The sequence below is a fragment of the Amborella trichopoda genome, chromosome 13 (assembly GCF_054954075.1).
Source record: "Amborella trichopoda isolate Santa Cruz 75 chromosome 13, AtrichopodaSantaCruz75HAP2 v2.0, whole genome shotgun sequence".
Taxonomy (NCBI): domain Eukaryota; kingdom Viridiplantae; phylum Streptophyta; class Magnoliopsida; order Amborellales; family Amborellaceae; genus Amborella; species Amborella trichopoda.
This window is the reverse complement of record NC_142348.1, coordinates 50,021,670-50,042,568: the sequence shown is the minus strand read 5'-3', so window position 1 is coordinate 50,042,568 and position 20,899 is coordinate 50,021,670. Positions and strand designations below refer to the sequence as shown.

General features: G+C 37.2%; 1 protein-coding gene and 1 long non-coding RNA gene across 6 annotated transcripts; one reads left to right on the top strand and one right to left on the bottom strand.

The window, feature by feature from the left end:
* The first annotated feature begins 2,038 nt into the window (after positions 1-2,038).
* On the top strand, positions 2,039-3,608 carry LOC148779314 (uncharacterized). Its single transcript, XR_016048408.1, has 2 exons — positions 2,039-2,724; positions 2,834-3,608. It is a non-coding gene; the product is annotated as an uncharacterized LOC148779314 (long non-coding RNA).
* Positions 3,609-5,053: 1,445 nt separating this feature from the next.
* SUVR5 (histone-lysine N-methyltransferase SUVR5) lies at positions 5,054-19,029 on the bottom strand. Of its 5 annotated transcripts, none has more exons than XR_016048407.1 (13): positions 18,801-19,021; positions 15,483-15,543; positions 14,609-15,348; positions 13,865-14,167; positions 12,806-12,916; positions 11,873-11,983; positions 8,413-11,253; positions 7,725-7,886; positions 7,523-7,601; positions 7,206-7,309; positions 6,159-6,293; positions 5,954-6,041; positions 5,054-5,483 (listed from the first exon to the last, which is right to left on the bottom strand). XR_016048407.1 is itself a non-coding variant. In XM_020674552.2 (13 exons), the coding sequence occupies exons 2-13, from the start codon at positions 15,532-15,534 to the stop codon at positions 5,376-5,378; spliced, it is 4,872 nt and encodes a 1,623-aa protein (XP_020530211.2). In that variant the 5' UTR covers positions 15,535-15,543; positions 18,801-19,029; the 3' UTR covers positions 5,054-5,375. The 5 variants fall into 5 exon arrangements, 4 of the variants coding, with proteins under 4 accessions (XP_020530211.2, XP_020530212.2, XP_088712941.1 ...); XM_020674552.2 differs by having other exon boundaries at positions 7,523-7,639; positions 18,801-19,029; XM_020674553.2 differs by lacking the exon at positions 18,801-19,021 and adding an exon at positions 18,610-18,778 and having other exon boundaries at positions 7,523-7,639.
* Positions 19,030-20,899: the final 1,870 nt, after the last annotated feature.

Sequence of the window (20,899 nt, the reverse complement as noted above, 5' to 3'; positions counted from 1 at the left end):
GATAGCAATATGATAAAATATATTTAACAAAAATTACAAAATAAATCTGATAGAATATGAAAAATATATTTAAAGAATGATTAAACAAATCGAATCCAAATGAAGTTCAAAATTAATGAAAAAAATAGATTTTAAACAATCGATTTGTGTCCAGGAGTGTTTTTGAAATTTTTCAAAAAAGATAGGAAAATGTAAAAATAAGTATTAATGGCCAAAACAATTTTCAATCTTTGCTATAATGATGAAAAACATTAAAAAATTCATTACAAATAAAATCCTTTAATTTTTTTTATTTTATATAATTTTTTAAAAAATACTCAGCCGGTCACCAAAACCAACCGAAATCGGAACCGGCCGCTAAACGGGTGGTTACCGGTTAGACCGCCCAATTTTACCTTCAATTCCTTGAACATGTGAATGTTTAAATGGGGAGCTGAACATGAAACAGAAGTTGCATGACCAAACATACTGATTTCAAAGGTCAAGGTCAGAGTGGGTTGGGGAAGGAGCAAATACTTATATGCAATTGCCAATTCAAGAAAAAGAGCCAACAATACAATACCAAAAGTATCTCTTTACCGAGGTTAGGGAGGATGAACCGCTAGCCAAAGAGAGCTATTTCAGGGATGCCTACCAGTCAAAGCCTAATTTAAGTTTCAGTCGACACTATTCCGTTCAAGAGATTGTCGCCCCATACTTAGAAAGGGAGCTTACCATTGAAGAAGTTCGAGCCAGTTTTCCAGCTTCCCACATACATAGCACCATGGGTATCCTTCCATAAATTTTGGGATATCTTCAAAAGTTATATGGTGGCAGAATTTCATCAGGGAAGTTGTGAACAAGGCCATCAATTATACCTTTGTAGCTTTAATCCCCAATAAACAAAGGATTATGTAACTACAAGATATTAGGCCTATTAGCCTTCAATCTTCAGTTTACAAGGTTCTAGATAAGGTAATCGATTGAACGTCACTCATGAGTTCGATCAAAAGTATCTTTTTCAAAAAATTTGGGATGTGATCAAGAGTGATTTGGTGGCCTTCTTTACGGAATTTCATCAAAGGGGAGATGTCAACAAGACCACCGATTCTACCTTTATAGCTTTAGTCCTCAAGAAACAAAACATTTTGTCACTACAAAATATTAAGCATGTTAGCCTTCTATCTTTAGTTTACAAGATTCTAGCTAAGGTGCTTGCTAAGCGATTAAAGAAGGCCACTCCTGAGGTGGTTACTGGTCCGCAGTAAGCCTTTATAAAAGATTGTCAAACTATGGACAATATCCTTTTAGCTTAAGAGATGATTCATTATGTCAAAAGTCTAGGACTCAAGGGGCTGATGTGCAAGATAGATTTTGAGAAGGCATATGATATAGTGGAGTAGAACTATCTTGACCAAATTCTCCGGCTTATGGGTTTTGGTAATAAATGATACAAGTGGATTCGAGGTTGCCTCTCCTCAGCCAATTTCTCCATGCTTATCAATAGGGCTGCCACCGGACTGGCCCGTCCTGGGCCGAGAGAGAGAGAGAGAGTTCGGGTCGGGGAGAGAGGGGGCAAGAAGGGTTTTGGGACGGCTTGTTAGAAGCCAGGCCTGGCCCGATAAAGGTCGCCTTTCCTTTGGTCCTGCCCGAAGCCCATACCAGGCCTGAATACATCGCCCGGCCCAGACCATTGGCAGCCCTACCCATCAATGGCAAGGCAGTTGGTTATTTTAAGGCCTCCAGAGTTAAAGGCTGGGGGATCCTTTATCCCATTTTCTTTATACTTTAGTAGGGGAATTCTTTAGTTTGATGTTGCATGGTGTGGACAATCATGGTTTGGCCTCTTTGTATCAATGAAGTATCTATAGTTGTTCTTCAAATGTAATCGACTAATTTCGGGAGCCAATATTAATTTTGTTAAGACTAAAATCATGGCATTAGTTGTGCTGAGGCGGAGATAAGGGCATGGGCCTCTTGGATGGGATGTGGTTTCGACAACTTTCCAATTAGATATTTAGGCCTGCCTTTAGTTGATAACAGGCTATCTTTAGCTGCTTGGGACCCGGTAATTGATAGGTTCACTGTGAAATTGGATTCTTGGAAGACCAGAAGAACAAGAGATTAAGACTTTTCAATGAAGCTGTTTTGACTAAGTGATGGTGAAGGCTAAGGTTTGGGAAGCTACGTTTATGGAAGCAGGCGCTCTTGAACAAATATAGAACTGATGAATGCAAACTTTCTGACAAAGGTGAAAAGAGGGGGGACTTCTGTGGTTTGGAAGGATATTAAAAAAGTCAAGCCTGTGTTTTTGGCGCACAAGGATGATAGCTGGTGATGGGAGTAAGGCTAAATTCTGGACTATAAAATGGATTGGTGATCAAGCACCGAAAGTTTCATTCCTGAATATCTACAAGATTGCTTCCAATAAAAGTTACCTTGTCTGAGAAACAGTATCTGAAGAGGGACACAAAGTTGTATAGGAAGTAGTTCTCAGATACAAAAGGGTACACCACTATGTGTTATTACAACTTATAGAATTGTTACGATTATTGCGTAGTCATTTCTACTTCCCTAAAAGAGAAGATAGGATTATTTGAGAGCTAGAGCCAGGAGGGAACTTCACTGTTAAATCCTTGTATACAGTTTTAAGCCAGGGTATCTACTTCCATAGAATCCCATGGTCTTCTAAAGTATGGGGCTTTAAGATACCACTTCGAGTTAAAGCTTTCTGGTGGCTGGCAAGTAGAGATCGTGCCTTTTCCATTGAATTACAAAACTTAGGAATGATTCATATTATGTAGGAGGGCAGTTGAAACCAAATATCACTAATTTCTTCATTGCGATCTTGCAGGTGAACTACGGTGGTGGGTTTTGGATAAAATTCAATGTGATTGGATCATGCCAGAACTGTATATTAGTTGTTGTTGAAGATCACTTCTATGCCTTTTTCTAAATTAGGCATGTCCTATGGAAGATGACTGGCTGCAGTCCTGTGGCACATAGGGAAAGAAATTCAGAATCTTTGATCAGAGATTTATGTCTATTGGTGCAATTGAAAGCATGAGTTGTCTGGGCGCAAACACAAGCAGGATTCAGAAGTGTTCCCAAATAAGATTAGATTCTTGAGATGAACTTCAATCAACTTCTGTTTCTAAGGAAACACAAGATCTGAAAGGTTGAGGTTTGGAGAACCCTTCCTCACAGTGGGTGAAAATGGATTTCTGATGGCAATGTAAGGAACAATGGGACGACGGCAGGTTATGGAGGGGCACTAAGGGATGAAAGGGGCCAAATTATACGGACATGACAAGGACAGTTGCCACCTTGTCAGGCGGTAGAAGCAGAGCTTTTAAGCCTCAAATTTGCTATTCTAAACCTTCATGTTAAGTTTATCATTGAAGGGGATTCCTCCAATGTAATTAAGTGGTATATCAATCCTTCCTACGTCCCATATAAATAGATAGATGCAATGGCCAAGATTCTTACTCTTTTGAGCGGGAGACAAGTCATATTTATGCATGTCAACAGAGAAAGGAATTCTTTGGCTGATGCTTTAGCTAAAGCAGCTTCAGGCTTCTAATTTCCTTGTACTGTTCTCTTTTTTCTTTGTTTTGTGTTTTCTTAGTTTGTTCTTCTTGAGGCCTTCTTGGCCTCCTCTTGTAACTCTTTGACCACTTAATGAAACTTTGTTAAAATTTTCCCAAAAAAAAAATAAAAAAATAGTGGTAACAAAATGTTTCTCCAATTGAGAAATACAGTCATTTAGGTACTCAAAGAAAAACATGAGTCTAAAGAAGAAAAGCGAAAGCATATCATGATTCATGTCCGTGTTTAAAAAGTCGGACTCGGGCTGAGCCCTAGTCCCCGGAATGAACTCAGGTGAGTTTTAGTTGAAATTTGAAATCGTGTTAAGTTGTATAAAGAGAGAGCATTAAAAAAAAAAAAAAGAGAAATTTTATCATAGCAAATGATATGGGACAGGTGTTTTTTGCCATCATATCTACATGAGCCAATTTTCTGCATATTTGCCATTGTCTGCTCTGGTGGAGTAATGTCTGAGCATCAATGTCATTTGTTGATGTGGATGGCGTTGAGAATATGTTACATTGTTTGAAATTGTATGTTACAACCATTGTAGTAATCACATTTTCCGAGTATTTGGCTCTTTTTTTGCCCACCGGCTTCCCTTCCTCTCTCTCTCTCTACAATCCTGATGCTTTTCCACTCCTGAAAACCATTTAGTTCTAGGCCATATCCCACTATTAAGGGTGGCAATGGACCCAGACCCGACCCGGGACCAAACGGTTGGGTCTGGATACGGGCTAAAAAATTGGACCCAAACGCTAACCCCAGACCCCAATAGAGATTGGTACGATTCAATACAACATTTTGTTCGTTTGGGTTTGATTGTGTCGTAGCTCTATAGTGAATTCAAATTAGGTTTATCGTTGTAGCTCTATAATGAATTCAAATAAAGTTTATTGTTGGTTGAATTGCATTGCTGATATTGACATCACGAAAAAAAAACTATCGGTACAGCTAGTCCACGAACAACCAATCATCTCATTGTAAAAATTGAATATATTCTATCCACAGTCATTGGGACTAAAAGGATCTACTAAATTCATCAAATTGTTCCAATGAATCAGGATAATATTTTAATAATATTTAAATAAATATAACTATATTATTTTTCATTATAATATTTAAATAGTACATGTATATATTTAACCTAATATTCAAATATGTTTAAATATAAATACATTTTTTTTATTTTTGCCAGACCCGACCGATCAGTTGCCACCCCTACCCATTATAGGTGTTAAAGTCCTATATGGAAGATACATGAGTCCTCTCAGGAAATTCTATTTTTCAAATTTCAAGCGCCATATAATCTGCCTCTCTTAAACAAATCATAAGCTTGAAGACATAAATGACAATGCTATTAGTTTCCCAATAACTAACACACTTAACAAAGTAATAAACCCTACATATTTATGCTTAATTTAGAAAGCCTCCATGAAGCCCATGTCTGTGGCCGCAATAAGAGGTCAACGCCTGAGAAACCAAGTTTGTGAAATGGATGTATTATACATTTTGGAAGCCAACAACTTTACATAAGAATCAGGATCTCCAACTGTTCACTGCATAATACAGTGATGAGAGAAAAAAAATCATAGATAATGTTTCCATACACGCTTTTCTTTCAATCATCCAGAATACATACCTCCTTGATGATTGCAATGGTGTAAGAGAAACAATGGCAATCAAATGCTTCGTCCCCGACCAACCCTAGAATGCTCTCTCTCTCATACTTGACGGCCATATTTGAGACTGTAAAAAGAGAATGTCTTAGGTAATGTTAAATAGAGATGAGGCGATTAGTTTATGAGTCAGTATAGGCGGCCACGGCAGTTTGCGGTCCCGCATTGGCAAGGGCACCCATTCCCAGGGAGCAGCCTGTAGCGATAGTCATATGCCAATTCTTCGCCTATTGCAATCTGTTCATCAAAATGTAACCAAGTAGATGCATATGAGAGAGAGAGAGAGAGAGAGAGTAGTACAACTGCTAAATGTTCAGTATTTCATGAAATGTGCATCGTGGAGAGCCATATTGCATTGTAGTTGCAGTGTGTGTGTGAGAGAGAAGACTCTTTTCAAGGGCATGAACTCTCAAGGTATATGGTGGCAACTACTGTTCCAATCACGTACACCTGTGTGCATGGTGTGCTTGTACAAAGTGAGTGCATGTGAGCTTCCATGGGTTACAGACGCATATTCATGTGTACATGGATTGGCACAAGCCCAGGAAAGCTAGAAGATGTAACTAGATTCAGCTGTCTTGGCAGCAGGTGAGAATTGCTCGAGTGTATGCATGCCTTAGAGAGACAGAGGGGGGTGAAGGGCACATGCATGCATGCCGCAGAGGGGCGTGCACACAGAGAGAGAGAGAGAGAGAGAGAGTTCATACATCCCTACTAGCATAGAGACCAATATGCGCAAGTTGGCAATCCATGCTCTCCACCAGCACTTGATAGTTCACAAGGTTTGGAGAGCAACTGGTGACAGAACACCACAAAACTAATAGAAGTCAGTGTTACAATCTCAAGAAATTAATGCATACTAAAACCATTTTCATTCAAATTTTCAAGAAATAGAGCACAGATAACTGATACCTATGATTGATGAAGCGCGCTACATTTCCATAGTTTGTGGCATCAATCACATATGGAGGCACTGCTTCAACAAAGCCACTTGAACCAATATGGGCGTCGATGTCATACAAATAGCTGCAACCTTCATTGTCATACCTGAAAATTTTATATCCAATTTAATGTAAATGAAGACACCATTACAAATATTGCTCTTTTTTGAGGAGATAAGTAAGATGATTGTGCGTGCCCGTGTGTGTCAAAGAGAGAGAGTTGTTTAATGTTTTATGACCAATGATGATTAAGATAATGACAATGATGATGATGGCCATGATGACGATGACGACAATGATCCCAATTTAATAATGATGACAATGATGATGATAATGATAGGAAAAGGTTTATATAAGGTTGCAACCTTAAACTATTAAAGTGAAATGCACCTCAAGTGTTCAAGCATTGGACAAAACCCTCCGATTGATCATCTCGACCTCGAGATATATGTACATGAAGCAAAAAAAAAGAATTCCAAGTCCAAACAATAGTGCATCTTGTAACAAGCTATCTAGACCGTCAATTTTCAAGATTTTCAAGTGTTTATTGATCTGCTTGATCTGTACCATATTAAAATTTTAAATTTTATAGCAAGGGATAAGAATATATTTTCAAGCCAACATAAGGTTTCCGACACCAAAACGACACCCTTGACCAGATTTTAAAGGTGCACCTTACTTCTAGAGTATAAGGAAGCAACCTTATAGAAACTGCACTTTATAATAATAATAACAACAACAACAACAATAATAACAATAATAATAATAATAAAAGTGATAGTAATGATAGTGATAATAATAAAGTGATAGTAATGACAGTGATAATAATAATAATGATGATAGTGATGATGATGATGATGATAATGATGATGATGATGATAATAATAATGACAATAACATTCCCATCAATACAAAGTTAACATAATAAAAAAAAAAAAAGTTAATAACAATGATGATGATGATGATAATAATAATAATAAATCATCATCATCATCATCTACAGATGAGGATATCAAACCTCTCTCCTCTCCTGTTTGCCTCCTGATCATTCAGAACCTCTCCAATGTACTCACATACAAACATTCCACGTGAGATTGCTTCACCAGCTCTCACTGCCCATCCCTGTTAAACAGCAAGCCAAATGTTTTTCTTTACGGGAAACCAGCACCCTCTAAATTAAAGTGTCACCAACTCCCCATCAACTTAACATGACACTAAAGTAAAAAATTAAATGAACTATCACCATTGACATAACATGAAATCGAAGAAAAAAGTTAATAAACACTCAATTAGAACGTTTTTATATTTGCAAAAACAAAAGATTTTAAGGATTACCTTGTTCTTTGTCTTGTAAACCTCCAATCTAACTCGCACTCCTTTCTGTAAAACCCTATTCTGACAAGTTCGATCACAGCTACACATAGAGTTGCACTCATAAACCAGGTAACCCTCCTAAATCAGAACCCAATCAAAAGCATGCTCCATGAACATCACAATTAAGTCACCCAAAAAACTAAAAACAATCATCTATCATTACCTCCAAAATAATTCTGCCTTTTTCATCATATGGAAATCTTCCATGCATTGATTTTCCATGTATGTCTTCAGCATTTTCATTGTCATTGTCGAAGAGGTAGACATGATCACATGTTTCAGGATGACACCTTGACTGAGGGCAAGCACAGCCCAACTGTGAACTCTGCACACCAGAACCCATTAAAGGTATTATTTGCATTCATCTTCGTCAGGTTGAAGCTACTCTCTTCAATTCAAGGATTTGCAGTAACACAAAACTAATTTATTTTCTCCAAATTAGTTCTTAAGACATTGTTAGAACTTATTTTTTCTTTTTAATGATTAGGATTTTGTTAGAAAATTAAGCAGATGTTTTTTTGTTTTCTAAGTAAAGAAAAATAGGAGTAGTAAAAAGAATTTTTTTGGCTAGTTTTATTAGGATCCCTATTCTTCCATTATCCATCTGGGTTTGCCCAATTCAGCACTTGCTAAAATTTGGGATGCCTCTTTTGCCCTTTGTAACTCAAAAAAGGAAAAGCTAAAGACCAAATTTTGGCTGAAATTTCAGAAATTTCCATTTGGTGATTTTGGTCACAAGCCCATATCATTCCAAAACCCGAAATTATCAGCATTTCTACACAATAAAAACCAACATCTTAACCAAAGCATCAGAAGGAACCAATGAAAAAAAGAAATTGGCGGTTTCATACCTTAGTATCAAGACCAAGGGAAGGATCAAGCAATCTCTCAGTGATATAGGTGAAGCCCTTCCAAGGGCTAAGCTCCTTAGCTTTAAGCTCATCATTAACAACACCATAGATAGAATCTATTATTTCCTGATCAACTACACAAGCAACCGGAACTGATTCCTTTCCAAAGCTCAAATCCTCACATACAACAATGGCGTTGTCACAACTAAATTTTCTTTTAAAATGCCTAGAATCAAGTACGCAGTGGCTCTCATCCATCTCCCACATTTCCCCATTTGCCGCATCACCAGATGATTTCCAGAGATCCAATGGTTCAGAAGGACTCTCGGTTATGACCCCAAGAGGAAGTGGCATCAGAATCCCCAGGGCATATGTATCCATTATAGGTTTGCAACCTTTGGGACATATAAACTTCTCCCTGTGCCACTCAATAGGGACATTCATCTCACTACAGAGCCTGGCTGCCTTTATGCACAATCTCTCTGATAGTACACCATACTTGCACTCTAGAGCAGCAAGCAGGCTAGCCTTGCAACATGCAGAGCGAGCAAACCCTAGAATGTCATTATTGGTAGGCCGAAGCTTTGTCCTTTGAAACTTAGGGAACAAAATATTGGCCACAGAAGAACAATATGACTCGATGGGCCTCTCTTCCACATTTTTTTCGGATGCCCAGGTTTCTGGTGACTGTAGAATTCCCTTCCTAGAGCTTACTAAATTCAGCCTTTGCAAGTGTTTCTTGATGCCAAAGGTGGTGGTCTTCTTAACTCCAATTGGGATTCTATGTCCCCTCTTCAATCTTGATTTCAGTATCTTGTTGGGTTTGGCTTTAGAAGCATTGGAAGTGTGACCTCTCCTAGGGGGGAAGTTGCAGGGCCTGTTGGGTTGCATGTGTGCAGCTTGATGATGGCGCCCTAGGTCAGGTAAGAGGTCAAATTTCAACCCACAAAGCTTGCAACTATACTTGCGTGAATTATCATGGTTTCCATTTGGATTTCTGTTGAGTTTTCTTGAACCCAACAAGCTGGTGAGTAATTCAAGCTTCGGGTCTGCAGAAGAGAGATGATTTTGGACTTGAGCATTAGAAGGAAGGCTGAATTCTGAAGAGTGAGAGGCAAGAACATGCTGCCACATTTGTTCAAGATTAGTGAAATGGGAATTGCAGTGTATGCATTGTAATAAAATGCACTTCTCTAGTGGTTCTTGGCAGTGTCTCTCTCTAATATGCAAATCGAGAACTTTCTTGTTAGTGAAAGCACTCTTGCAAATAACACAAGCATACCCCCGAAAGAGCCACTGGGCTTCTTTTCTGTGAATTTTCATCCAGTGCACCCCAAGATTTTGGTCGTCAGTGAAGCCAAGACAGCAAAGTTTGCATTTTAGGGTGGCACTTTGATCTTCAACTCTACCATCATTCTTGCACGGCAAAAGTAGACTTGGGGTTTCTTCCGAATTCAATGATGAAACATAGGGTACAATAGCCATCTCATTATTCGTATCAAATCTCCAGAGTGCCCTGATCCTCTCTCTCTCACGAGAAACCAGCTTCAAAAGACATTCTCCAATACTTGCATCCTTGGAGGCCTCAGATATAATCCAATCCATATATCTTCCCTTAGCATCTGTGCTTTGATCAGCACCTTTAGAAAGGCTCCCCCTCATGAATTCATGGAGGAGTTCGGAAGCCCGATGGAAGTGTGATTTCTCTCTCCCCGAATTTGAATTCCTGAGAAGGTCGTGAAAGACATCGGAGGAGATCAATGGGTCACTACTCTTTGCTCCTTGTCTAAGCCAACTTGGTACATGTTTCTCACAGTAAAAAGAGTATGGTTTTGCCCTGTGTAAACACTGGTCATTGTTCTTCCTACACCACCCAGCACACCGTGGCATCTCGGGACTATAAAATTTCGTGGGCGCAGATGATGTACTACCATGTTCAGAACCCATAAGTGGGCCACGTGTAGAATCAGTTTCGCATTCTGCTTTATGCCCCACAATAGGAGTATTATCTTCCCCTGCTAAAACAATTTCTCTACAAGAATTAGAAACAACTCCTGAGGTAGAATTGGTCTCCAGTTCTCTCTCCTGTACAAATTTTCGCTTAAGCTTATTCGGTGATGAACTTGATGGCACTTCAATAATGGCTGAATCTTGATGATCCTGGTACATATGTTTCTTGCAATAAGGAGCACCATTTCGAGAGCGGTGTGAACATCTCCGACCATGTGTTGTCCTTCCTGCACATATCAAATCCTTGGAAGTAGGAGAAGCTGATTGCTCACCAATGGGAGTACAGGTATTCATATGTAAATCACAATAACTGCCCCCATCATTCACCCACATTCCACATTCTCTCCCTTTATCTTCTAATAAGGCAACGCATTGGCGAAACGTAGACCCTCCACCGACAGGTGTACCCATATCTTCTTTAATGGGAGAACACATATTCTCATTTTCAAGAGCAATTGCATCACCCCTGTTCGCCAAATAAATGTGATTTGCACTCTGCAAAGAAACCCCAGTAGACGGTCCTTCCGAGAGAGAAGGAGCCTTCTCAAGACTCTGAGAATTGCTTAATTGGGCATCAATCTGTGCTCCTTGAGCATGTTTTTGAAACTTTTCTACTTGGGCACGGCGAATCTCAAGCTTTGGCCTTTTTCTGGTTAATTGGGGGGCAAAGCTTCCCGAGTCATTGAAGCTCCTCTGCTCTAAAGGATGCGATGTTGAGAACCACTTCAAGACTTCATGCTTCCAAGTCTTCCATTCTGACCCAAGATCAGGCTGGACAGGTGCATCCCAAAGATCTGAAACTTCATCCCAAAGCACAGAATCCACCAGTTCCTGACTCAATAATAACAAACTACATCAACTTTCACCTATATAAATGTACCTAAGGAAGAGTATACAATGATCTACAATGATCCAACAAGTCACCTACATAAATATACCTAAGGAAGAGTATACAATGATCGAATAGAGTGGGAAAACCCAAACTCCATCGGGTCATCACCATCCAATGACATGATGAATCGTGATGGAGTGGAATCCAATACCAATCTGGTTACTTCCTGTTCTGGGAGGACCATAATCACCCTATGAAATGATGGACAGTGATGGAGAGAGGATAAAGGACCCAACACAATTGGGGTTACTTCCCGTTCACCTAGGACAAAAATCTCTATACATAGCTGTCCATCACATCATTAGACGGCAATAATCCAAATGGACTATGATTTCATATAGTCCATAGGATTGTAGTATACTTTGCCATAACCACAAAGAAACAAGAAAAAAAATGGGAATGGAGTAAATCATGCCCATGATGAAAGTAACTCAACATCTGGAGTCCGAGCAATTACAACCTAAGCCATTTACTCTTAAGACATGTGAAAAATAACTAGAAAGAATGCACCTATATTTCACATAATGTACAAACACGAAACCAATGAAAAGCAAATACCTCAGTAAGTTCTTCAACTGATCTAGCACTTCGTGCATTTTGACAACGTTTTGCCCAAGAGTCAAAAGATTTTTCTCGCCAGTTAGGGTTTATGTAGTTAACCAGTATCATCTGCCAGAAATAAAATTTAGTCTATAAAATAATATGGGATTGGACACTTATGCCTTCTTACATAGACAGATAGGAAAGAAGACAGGAATTATAATGGATAAAACAAGGAGGTGTAAAACCTCCCCATTGCACTTGGCATGTTCTATTACAGTGAATGAAAAAATATGTGAATCCCATATATATTTTGCCTCTTTCTGGATAAGCAAATTCAACATACGTGTCTTCCAATAATTATGCACCAGACTATGACAATTGTGATTAACAAAGGCCTCAAATCAAACTATAAACAAATAATTAAAACAGAGAGCATGTGGTGAAATACGCCACAAGTCATCAAGTAAGGCACGCATGTGAAGATCAAAGAGAAAGGGAACTACAGTGAAGAGGGTTTCTTCAAGATAAACAATCTGCACAAATTGTTTCACACAGTCGTTAAGAACCCAGGCTCAGCCTCTGACTCACCAGGGTCCCAACCCATAGTCACAGGCTGGCTAGGGAGAACCAGACTGCCCAACGCGGTTGAGTCTCGATTAAAAAATACAAAGACTTTTAGCTTTAGGACTCAGGCCAAAGTCTGATTCACCCCATATTAGGGATAGCCATCCGGACCAGGCACCTTGCCCGGTCTAAGTGACTCGGATGAGATCCGAGTCCGTGCCTAACTCAGTAATTCTTTAATTACTGATTTCACTAAACCATCAATGACTTGTTAATATCTATATTCCATAGGATTTATAGTATGATTTCTCAAAAATTAGAATAATAATTTAGCTATCACAAACAGCTCCTAGGCCCATCCATCAAGAAAGGGAAAAGATTTACACTGTGAAGTTTAAGTAACATCCTTCCGAGATCAGAATAGCCTTCACATCTAGAAGCTTCCCTAGCAAATTCCTTCCAAGCTGTAACCCTGCGAGCACTCTCAATCACAGCCTGATCAAGAAAGAGCAAGTTCTAAGCCAAAGCAACATACCAAGATATAAACGAATTGGAGGAAAAGTAAAATATTTCCAATGGATTAATACAGTGCACCATTGGGGTCATCATCACACAAGGAAATCATGGAGAGCGATGGACTGAGTGTTGGACCCATCATAACAGGACATGAACACAAATGGTGGGTCCCACACCCGCTTCTCGCCATCCATCATTTCATTGCATGGTGATAAACCCAATAGATATTCTTTAGTCCATTGCAAGGTTTCAAAAAACACTAGGCGGCCTAGAACCTCAAGCACCCTGTAGTACAAATTCATTAGATATATACATATGTGTTGTCCAAACGCACATATATGCATATACTTGTGCCAGTTTTATAACGTATTGCATTTGAAAATATTGTAACATATTTTTTTATATACAAACATATGACATATTGCATGTTGAGAAAAAATTTGTTCAAAATTTCAGAATTCAAACCATACAAAATTTAAAAGTCTAATAGGTTATGTATTAATGATAGTCTCCAACTCTCCATATTCCATAATAAGAGAAAAATTTAGGAAGCTTCTTCAAACCACAAGAAATACTCTTGATTCTCAGAAATAGGTATAGCTAAGAGATTGAGGAGTTATGAAAGTGTTATTTTAACTTTGGGGGTTGAAAATAACCCCCATAGCCTATTTAAACATTTTTAGGGCTCGAAATTACCCCCTCTGCCCCTTTTGGGCATCTGTAAAATTAAAAAAAGGCCCACGTCCCTGGGTGCCCACCCAGAATTGGGTGCTGGGCGCCCAGGTACAACTGCTAAGAATGGGGCGCCCAAGTCCAAGCGTGCGGGTGGACCGTTTTTTGAAACCTTGGTCCATTGCATTTCCACTCTCATAAAATCAAAAACCAAGCAGAAGAAACAGGCAAGAGAAGAAAGAAAATGTATTACACCTCTGTGTGTAGTCGATCACTTATATCTAGCATAGCAATTGCAAGCTTTTGCACTATATAATGACGGGGAGTGTTCAAATCCTTGACCAACTCTATGCCACCATAGTGTGTACCATAAGCAAGAGGCTCTGGTGTATCATAAATTGGACGAACAAGTATCATATCTGCCCACGAATGTGTTCTTGTATGGGGAAAATATACGACAAAATACTTTTTCCTCCCATGAGTGGGTTTTGCCCTCAAGACAGACAAAGGACAATCAGCCCTTGAACATCGAATTCCTGCCTGCCATTTCCCTCTCCACTGTAACAAGTAAAGGAGAGATAGATGAGCTTTTGGAGTAAGATAGCTATCTAATTTTCATACAAAAAATATGAAAATATCAACGGAGATTTTTCATTCACCAGAATAAGGAAAGTGTGATTGTTATTTCGCATGGAGGAACATATTTCATTTGGGTCATCATCGTCCAATGAGTGTATGAACAGCAATGAGGCAGAGTGGAACTCGCTAGAACAGGACATGACCCCAAAAGAGAGTCCCGCTCTCTCTCTCCACTGTCCCTTTCAATGGATGGTGATGACTCAACCTGACTATGATTTTCCACAGTCCAATCTACTGTACACTTTTCCATCCAGAATATATGTTTTTCTGCATTGGCAAACTTAAACATAATTCAATAAATCAAAACACCACATATTTTTCAACCAATAATATTTACCAAGAAAACCAGTTAGCATATACCTTCACCCACAAGGCCATAGTAACATCTTGCTCTGGATCATCCGTTGCAGATTCAACAGTTCTGTTTGCCAGCACATCTTCCAACTTAGTCAAGCTTTCAGAACCTGAAACTATGTCCATGCTGTGCTCATGCATATTGGTATTAAATGGTTCAGAGAGATCTTCCCTTAAATTTCTAAATGATTCCTTTCCCTCGATGTGTTGTATGTCCAAATTCCCATTACAAAGGGCTTCTGAAACAGAAAGCCTCTCCATTTGCTTATATTGGGTTCCACTTTTTGGTACTTTATTTATTTCATTCATCATACCGGATACTTGAACTTGGGGTGGAGCTTTTTCGACTCCATGTGCAGTTTCTGATGCTTGGTGTTGAGCATTTCCAGCTTCTTGAGGAATATGAGATGCTTGGTCCTGGGGCATTTTCCTAACAAAGTTCACTGAATGACAGTCTTCCTCTTTATTTTCTGGGATTCTACCTTGTTCACAAAATCCATTTGCTAGTTCATGTACAGGCCCTTGTTGAGAACATTTGACCCTAGCATCTTTTACTGATCTATCAAGCAATTCTGGACTATGATGATCCACACTCAGGAAAGAACCTTGTCCATTGCAGAGGCCATGAGATATCTCATATACCATGCCTTGTTGGGGTCTATTTGCATCTAATAGGGCAACACCTTCCACCTGGATGGTATTTACAGATTTATCTCCCAGGTTTTGTTGACAACGGTTAGAGTCCCCTGCATACTGAATTTTTGAGCATGGCAGTACTTCCATGACCCCTTTCTAAACATTTGAATGTGATACAATCTCTTGATTTCTTTGTCTTTAAATGGGTGTTATAAGAACCGCTCAGTAGTTATGTAAAACTTACCAACTTCTGTTTTTCTGATTCTATGACCACCATTCACAGAAAGCTCAGGCATCTAAACATTCTGTATAAGGTTATAGGAAATATTAGGTTAGACATGATACAATAACATGTTTTTTTTTTTTTTTTTTTGAGAAGAATGATACAATAACATGTTGTGTGTGGTGTATAATGCTCTCAAAAGTTTGTCAAGGATCTAGCAAGATAAATTCAATTAAAATAGTGGTATCATGAACTTAGCAGTGGAATGGAATCAACAAGCTAGCTACAAAAGAGCAGTAGTAGATACAGATATGGTGATGACCAAGAGACTTTTGTTTCTTTGGTGATAGGTGGGTGAATGAGAAACTGATATGCTCAGGAGTAAATATGTTATCATTCACCCTAATACAAAGAAGGAGAGCATAGCAATTCCAATTTCTCGAGATTTCCATCCCTACAAGAGATAATAACCCAAACCCCCTTCTCTCCCAAACTCCTTGTTAAGATTCCTGTATAAATAAGTTTTAGTTCTTTTAGGACAAATAGTTTAACTAAGTTGTACAGCTGTTCTACAAGAGAAAAATTAAGTTCATGAGATAGTCATCCAAACTTGAGTCAATATGATTGGTAAGAAAATGACAGTGATGCGTGTGTTTTGAGTTTACTTGCATTTTAAAGTGGATAAAACAGTTCGTTGAACACTTTTTTTTTTTCAACGAATTCATGATCAGGAGATGCATTGTTGACATTACACAGCATTGAATAGTAACATCGTTCTTACATGGCTATCGACTGTGCACTTCTTATTAAGCAAAACTATGTTATTTTCCAGTAATTCAGCATTCAACTGAGACAAAACATTTCGTACAACAATAAATGGTCAAGATTTTCTGCCATGAAAGGCTCTTAGCATGCCTAATGACCAAAATAAAGGACGGTAGGAGTAGGACCCATGAGAATAGGACATGCCTGAAGTGCTAGGTCCCATTCTCTTTACATCACCGTTCATAGATTTATTGGACGGTGATAATACTTATAGTACTAACCTTTTCTTTTTTCATATGGATCATAGTATACTTTCCTAATATGGATCACAGTACACTTTCCATAAATTTATAGGATGAAACATTTTTAAACTCAAGCGAACCACTAATTTCCAAGTTGGATTATGTGTGTCAATTGTTATGATCTTCCTTTAAATAAGAAAGGTGAGGTGACGGGTAAACAATTGTCTTATTCAGTAAATAAATCATTAAATTAAGCCTGTTGTGATCATATAATTTTAAAATATAGTTCTTACCTTCTTCATTAACTAAACCAAGCAAGAATAGAGTCAATATGATGCACAGATTATGCACCCAGGTCCATTTGGAGTTGGGGTAAGGGTGTCTTTTGGGGAAGGCACAAGACATTTGCAATATCAAGTGAGATTGAAAACTTTGTGGACACAAGGCCAAGGAACTCCTCACTGATTTTTTTGTTTTACTTCTCACATTCACGAGTCCTATAATTGATAAGGAAGCTATCTAAACACGATCAGGTGGACTATAAGGGAATCTAATGATCCTTAGAGGACTTTGGAGTTATCAAAAGCAATCCTTGAAATAGGTATCCCTTAGGATATACCCTTTCAACATGTACACTGGGAAGCTAATGGCATGGCTGATGTTTTAGATCACAATTCGCGTTCACAGTACGAGTGTTTGCCAACGTCTCCCTCATCACAATCGTACCAATGTTTAACATAAGGATGAGGTTTCTATAAGGCCTAGGCTTTATGAAAATAAATAAAGCCTCACCTCAAATCCTCATCTAGAAAGCCTTTTTGACAACAGAAATCTCCAAGATGGCTCTAACATCAATTTCGAACACCAACGAAACTCAAAAAATGGTACAAATCTTATGGATCTATGAACACTTATTTTTAGGGCGAAATGGACGATCTAGATAATTTGTTACAATACACAGTTTTTGGAACTTGAAATCCTTTTGTTTTTTTTCACAGCCATAATGTTCAAGCGAAGATGATTGATGTAAAGTTCTTCTAATGCTTTAAGTACAATTTTCGATGAGTTATGAGGTGAGGCTTTATTTGTTTTAATAGGGTTGCAGCCCTATCAAACCATTTTCCTTAACATAATTATAAAACATTTGGGCCCTTTTTTTTATTTTTTTTCCAATAAATGCAATTGTGCCTATGCAACAAGTTATAACGATAGCTGTTGAGTATGAGAGAATTTAACATAAATAAATCTGTAAGGATCAGAAATGTGAATCTTTCAATTAAGGCATCCATGTTTGATTGCATAAAAAAGTGCCCATAAGACAAATGCCTCTTATACTATGTACCAATTTTACCCAATAATAGAATTTAGTGCCTTTACCCAATATTAGAAAAAAAAAAGAAAAAAGTAAAGAAGAATAAGATGAAGATGAAGAACACGGAGAAGAAGAAAGTGGGCCATGCACTGTTCCAACCAAAACCAAAGAACACAATGACAATAAGCACGACCTTTTGCAGGACCCTTTTGCCCTACACATCTACTAATTGATCTCTAAATTCCAAATCTAGAACGGTACCCATAATCCACGCAACTAATATTAATCTCTAAAATTACCCATTTAAAGAAATACAATATTATAAAATTCAAATCATCATAATAATTCGTGTACCACACATATTATTGAAAACCAAACACCCGCCCACCTGAAGAAAGAAGGGGGGCGGGGGTTGTAGAAATAGAGAGAGAGAGAGAGACCAAACATGGTGAAGCTTCTATAGATAAAGGATTAAAGGATTGAAACAATGCCTAGCACTACATCTCCAAAGGAAACAAGAATTGGGTCATATCCAAAAACCAATTCTTACAAGAAAAACACAATATCCAGCAATCATCCAACCAGCATTTGGATCTAAACATACTTCTATCATAAAAGCCTAAGTTGATCACCAAGAAAATCAAACAAAATCAAAACTTTGGCATCAATATCAACTAATGATTCAACCCCAAGTGTTTTGGCCCCTTAATTGAAGAATCTAGGGCCCAAATCCCATAGAAAATTCCATTTTGATGACATATTCAAAGCAAAGCCAAAAACCCTAGTGGGAAAAACAACTAAGAAGAAGGTTTTACATGCATAGCCTTACCCCCAAAACAAATACACAAATGAAAGAGAGAGGTCATCCATTGCTAACAAGCAAGTGTTTGCATGTGGTTTTCATGTTGCATGGTTGAATAGTGGAATTGGATGTGAAAAAAACAGGTTAGTATTAAAGAAAACATAGTTAGGCAAAAAAAAAAAAAGGAGAGGAGGTCAACTTAGAGAGAGAAAATGTACCTGGTTTTAAAAGGAGAGATTAGTAATGGGGGTCGACCCTTTTTAGAGAGAGAAAGTGAAGTGTTACTTCATTAGAGAAGGTTAGGATGGGTGGGTTTTGGGTCCCTTGTTCCAGTAAGTGTGGATATAGAGAGATCCACCTAGCGCTAGAGAGAGAAAGATGTAAACCTAAGATGATTGATAGAAGTTGGGCTCTCTTTTTTTCCTCTCTCTCTAAACTCGACGCCCCCTTTTACTTTGGCCCTTTTATTTCTTTTCTTTTTTTTTCTTTTTTTCTTTTTTTTTTTTCCAGGGTGGTCCTCAGATGGATACATAAGAATCGCTCTCCCCTGCTTTTTCTCTCCTTCCCACATTTATTCATTTATATATTCTCCAAACGTCGTCTTTTTTCCTGCTTTTAAAAAAAGGAAAAAGTTTATATAGAGACGGCGCTTTAAAGAATTTCACTCGTTTACTGCTTATTTTGATTCTTTAAAAAAAAAAGAAATTGACAAAAATAACGAATATTATTAGAAGTAAAAGATATTACAACAAAAATTACATTAACAAAGAAGATAAACATAACGATAAAGAGGCCATCAGAACTCCTTTATTGAATAAATCAGCAATAGAGTTTGTTTCTTTATAAACATGATGAAAGGTAACTGTAATAGTAGAAGATAACTCAATCACTTTATCCTACTTTTAGGTTTTTTTTAAATTTTAGTTTACAAAATTTTAAATAATCTTTTGAATATTTTTTTAAAAGTTTTGGAACCGCAATGTGAAGAAAATTTCTTCTCTCTCCTTTATGCCTATGCTTGTGATTTTTATTTTTATTTTTTGCATAAAAATTTAGAAAATAGTCTTTTGTCCACGTTTCTCTCTTCTCTTTTTGAAAAAAAATTTGATCTAGATTTGCGCATTTAGAGAAAAAATTACCTATCGTATTAATTATATACCTCGAAAAAAATATGTCTTGATTTAGAGGAAAAATTATAGAAGTTATTAATTATATACTGTAAAAGTAATACGCACCTCATAAATCCACCGAACTGGTATTGAAGAGCCCCACCCATTAATTATAAAAAAACAGAAAACTAAGTCCTAAAATAAAACTTATTTTCAAGAATATAAAATGATATGTTGGTTCAATATTTTCAAGATTTTTATCTTGAGGATACTTTCAACAATTTATATTTTTGAATTTTCAATATTTTTATATTACATATAAAATTAATAACAATGGATACATAAAAAGAAAGTATATAATGGGTCCATTTAAAGTGGTCACATTAATCTTTGACTATTGGATGTGAAATTGAGCGGCTGTAATTATTCTTTTAACCAAACTCAAAGTTTAAAAAAAAAAATTCGATTCTGACACATCCAAATTATCAAATTTCATATCGGATGATTGTAAATAATTGTAACCACCTTGTATGAAAAGTAAATGATCAAGCTGAGGCTCTAATTTGAGCCTACCTAAAAAATTTCACTAAAAAGGTTGTTTTTATGCTGAAATAGCCTCAAATTGATCATCTCGACATCAAGAAACATGAACATGAAAAAAAAATAGATTTTAAGATTTGGAAATAGTATATTTTATAACAAATTTTAAAGATTTTCATGTTTTCATAGATCTCTCGATTTACATTATTTTTGAAGCTTTAAACTTTATAAATAAAAATAAAAAATATATTTAAAGCTATAAAAAAGATTTCCAATATTGAAACCATATTTTTCGATGCTATTTGAAGGTAGGGTCTAATTTGGTTGTTTAGAGCCTAAGCTCTATACAAACCTCACTTTAAAAATATTATTATTTGAATTGTCTATTTTCAAAAAGATATTTTTAAGAATATAAAATGATAAGTTAGTTCCATATTTTCAAGATTTTTATATTGAGGATATTTTCAAGAACTTTCTTTTTAATTTTCAATATTTTTATATTACATATTTAACCATGAATATATATTAATCATTATCATCAGAGCCATTTAATGAATGAATATATATATTGCTTCTTTTATATACAAGAAACGATATATTAATTCATTACATAAAATTCTCTTACAAGAATCCGATAGAAAAGATCCAGCCAATAGATTCCCGATAAA